This window comes from Patiria miniata, unplaced genomic scaffold (assembly GCF_015706575.1).
Source record: "Patiria miniata isolate m_02_andy unplaced genomic scaffold, ASM1570657v1 HiC_scaffold_22, whole genome shotgun sequence".
NCBI classification, from domain to species: Eukaryota; Metazoa; Echinodermata; class Asteroidea; order Valvatida; family Asterinidae; genus Patiria; species Patiria miniata.
The window spans coordinates 17847094-17855743 of NW_024037061.1; the positions used below are offsets into that span (position 1 = coordinate 17847094).

The 8650-nt window shown below is 43.4% G+C and overlaps 1 protein-coding gene across 1 annotated transcript; it reads left to right on the forward strand.

Annotated features, from left to right (window-relative positions):
• Positions 1-6357: 6357 nt before the first annotated feature.
• On the forward strand, positions 6358-8447 carry LOC119730876 (galanin receptor 2a-like). The gene has a single exon (XM_038203940.1). The coding sequence runs from the start codon at positions 6738-6740 to the stop codon at positions 7989-7991; it is 1254 nt and encodes a 417-aa protein (XP_038059868.1). The 5' UTR covers positions 6358-6737; the 3' UTR covers positions 7992-8447.
• The last annotated feature ends 203 nt before the right edge of the window (positions 8448-8650 follow it).

Sequence of the window (8650 nt, forward strand, 5' to 3'; positions counted from 1 at the left end):
TGGGCTCCGTGCGCCAATATAAGAGGGCGCCTTTTACCTAGCAACGACGTCCCATGGGCGGGATATTTGGGCTGCATGGTTGACGCGCACCGTTCCTTGTGTGTGACGCACGCACACCAGGACATTTGTACTATGTACAAGCAGTGGTGCGGCCGCGAGTCGCGGCAAAATTGCAGTCAGGCAAGATGGCGTCGGTCGGTCACCCCCATCTGTACTTTCTTTGCCGGTGAGGGGGTACTTGTGAACGGATCGGATACTGTACAGAGGTTGAAAGTATCACTTTAAGATGAGTGTCCAAATCCCCACCCTGGGGCAGCATAGTCTGAAAACTAAATACATAGGAGTTTTTTCATTAGACATCCCAATCCTCCACCCAGGGATGGATAAAAAGTGACAAAATACTGAGAACACTTTGTTCCCTGGCATAAAAGGAAAAACGGTGCGTGCGCAGTAGTCAATAATCATATCATCCCAGTTTTTCAACACTATAAAACAACATATCGCTCGCAAATACAAAACCGTATGATAAAGTACACTATTACAAGAGTTGATACACTGTGATTTATGACATTATTGCAACTTGAATCTAAAAGCGTTTATAAAAGCGTTTAACAACATATCGTATTGCAACGTATTGCATTGAAACACGTTAATCGACACTTAAAACACGAGTGTCCTTCAGCAGTTACCGTTTGTATTTCGACAGGGGAATCCCCTACAATTTACAAATTTTAGGCAGTCGGTCAATGGTGAATTGGTTATTACCCCTTCACACGAGTACTGGGCAATGAAAACAGGGTCATTAATCACCATTTCATAAAACAGTACGAAAATGGAATAGACGAGGTGATCAGGGGTTCAGTGTGGGGAGAAAAATATCGTCTATTCTTCCCAAACTCTTTTGGTACAACCTTTTCTCTAGACAAAACACTTTGAGTGACAAACTCGAGTAAAGTGAACTGCAAGGCATTTTCTTGGAGATATTCTTCGGATGATGGTCAGAGCACACAGACCTAAACGTAGAGATAAATATATTGTTTGGTTGTTCTCTGTTCTCTTTTAGAGGTAGTCTTTTGACATTGTGTAATATCGGCTGACTTAAACCAGCTCTCTATTACGGAATGCTCACATGTCATGACATGTTAAACTGTCATTTTCATTGACTTTGCATCTTCAACCTGCTTAGCTGCCAGGCAAAGAAAAATGCGCAGATGAAAATCTGAATGGGATGAACTGTCACGCCTGGATGTGACACTGTCAACTTTCAAACAGCGGAAGAAGTAGTTATGTGGCGGATCTAACCCCCTTCCCCCTAACACCCCCTCCCCTCCCCGCCTTCTTGGCAGCTAATCGCCCTCTTCATATCCAAACCTAAATCCGTCCCCGGTAGTAAATTATTTTTTCAGGATATTAAAAACTTCTGGTAATTCAATTTCAACATCGTCCCAATTCTTGCACACTGTCCTTTCGCAATTATTGATTTCAGAGCCGCGGGACAAAATACGCGCCTTGAGGAGGCGAATCACAAAATTATCGACCAAGGATGTACACACAGACGTCGACAAAACAAAGGCCGCCGGACAATCTTCCAAGAAACTCCTCCAAGATCGCGATCCCCAAGGGACACCTCCTTGACACCTCACGGCCGTGTCAATTCTCGGAGATCGCATGCAATGTTTGCCTGCGAGGTTCTTGGGTCTTATTTATCCGAGGGGCATGTGTATTTCTGGGAGATTGAGAGCCCGTATGTACCATAGAGAAATGTACATTCCACTTCGGGCAACATAGCAATGTGAATTTGATGAATAGACGTACATACGTATGTAGCCTTATATCGATTTCACCATTTGGTATGGTGTGTTTTAGCGTGCTGTTTCGAAGGGGGGGGGGGGCTTGGTATGATACCCCACGGCTCCACTGCAGACGACCGCTAAAGTTGGCTACATTATTTTCGGAAACCAATTTTATGGACACCATACGAAGAAAACTATTTTTGGAAATCAAACACAAAGTGTTAAGTGGAGATGATAGGCTCAGAACATGACACTTGACATTAGAAATTATTTAAATTCCTGTTGTGCCTGTGCATCGATCATGTTATATATATATAGCTTTAGATTTCAACAAGCATGCAACAGAATTTTGTTAGTGGGTATTTTTTTGTCATCTTTCTAATAAGAGTGTCATCCATTTTAATATTGTTACTGATAAGACTTGAGCCCGACGAATTAATCAACGTCAAGGTATCTCCGGTACAATGCAAACAGCTGTGTTTTCACAATAATGTTCCAGTTTTTATAACTGGAACACGCACACGTCCGCGCACGCTGGATGTGTGCGCAAGTGGATCGCTTTATTCAGCCATGCATCCACACAAGGCTAGTCTGTGGAATATCCTCTTGCACAGCAAGAGTCAATGCCTATGATGCGAAGAGATTCGTTAATTAATTATATAAAACATGACTATAAAGATTCTGACCATTCAGCGGGCGCCTTCTGTCGAGTCTTCCAAAACACGCTGTTGTATTACAAAAACAAGGCGTCCAAATTTGACCAATTCACAGCTCAGTCCACATTTCTGATGGAAATGACGTCACAGTTTCTAAAGACCACTCCGATTGGCTGGCACGCAGGGTTGCATAAAATGTACATGCTACGATATATCAGACGTTCGTACCCGTGGCTCTGCCCACGTGAATGTCTGATCCTCAGACTACACAAGGTTTGGGTTTTCTTCTAAATTTCTCGTACAAAAAGTTCATCAGTCACAAGCACGCTTGGATGGGTCGTTTTGCAAACCACCGTACAACTTCGCTCGTACCCCCCGCCCTGCAAACAGGACGCTGGGATACTCTGATGAATTCACGCTCTGATTGGTTGGATTTTGCGTGACCAGTGACCTGCGCGTCATCAAGGTCATGATTCTGCATGGTTTGAAACGGCCGTTAAGACTGATTCATTACTCTTTTATTCCAGTTTAGAGATGTTTTTTTCTCGTTGAAAAAGCGTAATAATGAAGGAAATTCTGTTAAACTTATCTGTGTTGTAAATTGACAATTCCCGTCACTCGCTCAGGCTTAGTTTCGAGTCACGAACGGTCGGAATGCATTATGCGACGCTCAAAATTTTGTCCACATGGTCCGCAATGAAACAGAAATCACATCAGGTATGGAATGTGCGTAATTCTATGGGAAGTTTCGGATAGCATTTGAGAGCATTGTCTAAATGCGGTCTTGAACAGCTGCAGTCAGATGCTTTATACATAGGTCATAGGCCATTTCCTTCACAAGATTCTGTGAAGCTGATCAGAGTATCCCAGCGTCCTGTTTGCAGGGCGGGGGGTACGAGCGAACCGTACGCGTAATTTTTATTCCAAGGAGGGTTAGGGGCAATGTCATGAATAATTCATGTTTATCCATGAGAACGGACAATGACATCAACAGCATTCTTGTTAGTTACTCAACTAGTTACAATACATTAAAGCATTTTAAAGAACGGTTGTCGTCGAGCTACCACACAGTAGCCTAGTGGATAGCGAGATGGATACAAAGATCCCTGGTTCGAATCCACGTCGTCGCTGCTCATTTTCATCGGCTATTTTTCTTCTCCAAATTTATCACTGAGATAATTTTAAATTAAGGGGAAAATAGAACGAGAACCTAAGTCTTGCAATGATTCAAAGGAAAAACTGAATTATTCATGACATTGCCCCTAACCCTCCTAGGAAAAAAATTACGCGAACCGTACAACTTGCATATCGAGTCACGTGATGTCTGCTGATGAACAGCTGACGTCGTTCAACAACTAGTGCGAATTATACACATATAAAAGCAAATATAAAAGATATACGAACTTCGCCTCAGTGCCGTTTCAACCTTGTCCCCAGGGCTTACTTTATTTTTAACCTCGTTTCCAATAGTAAGCCCTGTGATGGGAACTTGCTTCCTGTATCCTGATTCGATACCGCATTTAGCAAGTATTGAAATTATATCGTGTACTTGGTGTTGTTATTTCCATTGTGTATTACGTGTTTTCACGTTCATTGTAATGATTACGTCCACACCTTCTCAAAAATAATCCTCTCCTTTCCAATTTGCTCATATTAATATGAAATGTGATCTGCATATTGACTGGATGAGATTGTAACATTTCAACTTCGAAAAAAAAATCGTGTTTTCGTAACTCACGCCGCGACGAATTGATTGTGTTTTTTTACCCCAGACACCGCATACAAAAACAAACGCTGATGTAACGCACAGGCGTACACTAGGCGGGCACAAGACTATTCCTCATTTGCATACGTATTCAAAACTTTTGGATATGCAAATGATCCAATACCAGGGTGAGAGAGCGGATGGTGGTGGGAGCGCACTGCTCGACACCCTGGGAACGAGATTGATGCCGTTTATAAACTAAGGGTATCCGAACTTCGAGACCGAGGCTGCCGGTGTTACTATGGTGCTATTTAGCCATTTTGCGATGTTAAGAAAAATTTTCCCACAGTCATCCAAAAAAAAGAATTATGACCTTCGATCTGGGTGCTGATTTGAAATTCGTCTTTTTCACCCCCCCCCCCCTCCACAAAGTTCGCCAGAGCCATATAGAGCTCTTGGCTTTATGGCTGCATATGCGGCTCAGACTTTCACCTGTTGAAGATAATTGCAGCGTTTTTCCTCGAAATTTGTAGCTGTTTATCCCGAGCAAAATAAAAAAAATATCTCATGTAATATTTATCTAGGGTATCGATTGTATCTTGTTTTCAACGGGGCAGCACGTGTGGTGTTTAGTTCGGCATAACGCTGTCAAATAACACGCGATTTAAGCCCGACAGCTGTTACACGAAGATCGTTTAGCCATGTGCATCGCGGTCCCGGTTTGATGTCTGCATGAGCTCAACACAAATCATATCAGACAACAAACTTATCCAATTAACACCAGACGGGCCTGAAGGAAAAAAAGAGAAGAGCTTTTTCACAGTAAACCGAATCGATAAGTTACCGGATGTGTTTTCCTGGGGATGAAGCGCATTGGCTACATAGAGCTATCCAGAGAATTGGGTGCCTGTGCTTGGAACTTTGCCAGGTACGTGTTGTAGCTATTTTTGTCTAGCTAGGACTTTAGGCGGATCCATTATACAAAACAATTTATGATCATAAACTCATCAGAAGACGGGGGAATTGTACAGTTATTGTAAAAAGTGTGTAAGTAAAGCTCAATGATTTAAGCTGCTTATACCCCATGCACCTATAAATGTACTGCATTAAACCATACACCCCTAGATCCCGCGATTGCTCGAGGGAATCCCGCCCCCCCCCCCAAAAAAAAGAAGAAAAAGAAGAAGAAGAAAAGGTTAATAGTACAACCAACCCGTATCCTTCAGCATGTACGTTGTTACATGTACCACCAATACTAATTATCAAGCACATAAAAGGGCAATATTTCTCATACTATAAGGTAAGTTCCGGTATGAGTTCAGTTTTCGTGTGTATGCATCATACCCGTACGTTTTAAGAATGGGTTCATCTGTAACCATTGATCACATTATACAAGTGCGGGTATTGGGTTAAACTATACAGCAACAATTACTTGGAGCAAAAGAAACATTTCCCAGCTGCCCCTTGCTAATCAGCGTGAGAACTGAAAGATTTGGAGAAAAAAACTTGTCGAACAAAACGATAGGTTAAAACAAATACTTGACCATCAATTCAGCAGACTTGTTTATTCAAACAGTTAACAAACTTGGACACAAAATGGAGGCGCTGAAACTAAAAACAAGTAAAGCAACACCCCGCCCGCGAAATCAGCAAGCAAGTAAACATAATGAACTGCTATAGACCGTACGCGTTAAGGCGGAGTTAAGTAATAGAAGGCAATTGTTTGTATCGGTTTGATAGGCATGAGTTAACCTATGATTGTTGCGTAATTAAAATGAAAAAAGGACGTCCTCTGAGACACCTGCAATGCATAAGGTATTATCACTAAATGTCCCTGAGTGCATTACTAATAATTGAAAATGTAGCAAAATTATCCAACATCTACCTAAGAGTAAGACAATTGGCAACGACAGTAAAAACAGTGATATATTAGCATCACGCAACATACGGAAAATATCCTAAACACCTTTCACTCGAAATTAATAGGGATTTCTGTGAAATATGGAACTGTATTGATAGATGATTTCTCCATGTGCAAGTGAGTACTCCACCTTGACAATGTGCGAGGTGCAGGGGTCAACATAGACACGGACCGCGTTGATTCATGACGTATGCAGAAAAGCATGTCGGTGGTTTTTATTGGTCGAGCCGAAGTCACCGCCATCTATTGCGCTGTCGGCACTGTGAAAACCGTGAACTTTCTTCTGGTAGGACATATACGAAGTACATGTACGTAAGCATCAGGTGACATGTGTACAGTCAGTGCTAGCTGGATGGCAACATCATAACACGGCAAGGTCGGCCATGTACGGGTAGTTACGGTTAATTGAATCAAACCAAAACACCGTAAAGTCATATAGCGGCAAGGAGAGCTGGTGACAGGATGTAAAAACTCTCAACCGCGGTGGCCATACGGCAGACAGTTATTGAGCAGTCGAGTGAATACATCCGGAAAGAATTGCGGACTTCAGAACAAAGGAGCCACGTACAGTTGATGTTCAACATGACTTGATCTGCTGAACACTTTTCAAGTTTTGGCATACTTTGTATCAGAGAATACGAACTCGCACTCTAAACAAAAATATGGATAACGGAACTGCCGTGAATGATACGGGGGACTGGGCGCCGGTGGATGGCTCGATGTCCACCGCCATTAATACCACACTGGACGCGATCTCAGACGTGGATTTGGAGCAGTGTGGAGACTTCCCCACTGAAGACATTTTTGACTTGAGAGATGATGAAGAGACAGCCGCGGACTATGTCTTAAATGAGGGCTTAAAGAACACCATGCTGCCCGTTCTGTACACAGTGCTGGTGGTGGGTGTCTTCGCCAACTTGGCGTTTTTCTACGTCATTGCACGCGTCCCCCATATGCGGAACAACACAAACCTTTTCCTTGCGAACTTGGCCGTCGCCGACATAGCATTTATCGTGATCTCGGTCGGCATGTACGTGACGTACTTTTCAGAGCCGGTGCGTAGCCACTACGGCACGGCCCAGCATTTCGGGTGCATCGGAGCTTTTGTTGGTCAGTACATCACTTACTACGCGTCCATTGGCCTAGTGACTCTGGTTACCGCTGAGCGGTATGCCTCCGTCTGCCGGCCACTAAGGCACCGGTCGGTCAACACCAGATGCCGGGCGATCAAGCTCATCATCTTTAGCTGGATAGTGTCGTTTCTCCTGAGTGGGGTAGCCATGCTCCGGTACACCGACCTAAACCTGAAGTGCATCATCTGGCCGGACACGGACACATTCCGAGATCTACCTGTCATTGCCGGCTACTGCCTACCGGTCGCGCCCTGGGGCCTGCTCCTGGCCAACCTGACCGAGTCCATCCCTTTCCTTGCCGCCTTCGTGGCCAACATTTGCATGTACGTGGGCATCATCAGGCGTCTGAGCAATCGCTCCGTGCTCAGGACCAGCACCAAGGAGGGCCAGGCGGCCAGTCTGCCCATGAAGGCCCTGCAGGTCCGCCGACAGGTGTCCAAGATGCTGATCGCCAACGGGGTCGTCTTCTTTCTCTGCAACACTCCTTTAGTGGGCATCTCTCTGGCTTTCATCGTCAGCCATCTCCGGGGAGTCCCCCTGCTGAAGATCTACGAGTCCATGGCCGGGATGGTGGTCATCAGTCACGGTATGCTCTTCCTGAATTCCGCCATCAATCCTTTCATCTACAACGTCACCAGTAAGCATTACCGGGAGGCTTTCGTGGACGCCTTCTGCTGTGCCGATACCAGCGGGAGGCCCAGATTGGATAGCTCGTCTGTTGCCGTGGTATCAGGCAGCAAGAAGCCGACGGTTGCTGAGAGGCAGATGTCAAATCAAGTCTGAACAATGACACTGACATGAATCTGTATATACCGATTACGTCATGTACTCGGCTAACAATGCGAAACAGTTTGAATTACTGTTTAAATACTGTGATCTTAGACTTGAGAAGATTTTGAGTATTGACTATAGAAATCTTTAAAAGGTACGTTAACCCGTCGTAAACGTTGATAAAAGAGGTCACAAAGTGACGAAATCAAAATTGATGCCATCCATTGCTATTTAAGATATTGCAGTGAAAAGCACGTTGTCATGTTGTGTATATATATATTTAATGTATGGATGTTCCTCTATATATCTAATGTCTATGTCAATGTAATTATTGATCAACGCAATATTTATAACGTAAAGTTTGTCTATTTTTGGCTGAAAATTCATATTTATGGTATAAAGAATACAAAAATCAATATAGCTACTTTTATTCCTATTTTAAATAAACCAAGAGCACTATCCCTCCAATTATATGAATATTATCAGCAAAATGATATGCATGAATCACTATTTTGCATTCAAAAACACCACTTGTAAACAGTCAACGAAATTTATGTCTTGTAGCTATATTGAGTTGAAATAAATTTGGTTGAACTTGGTCATAAATACTCCACTAAAACTGCCTTCAACGCCATGCGCACGATCTCTGTAGATAATGAAAGCTTTTTGAA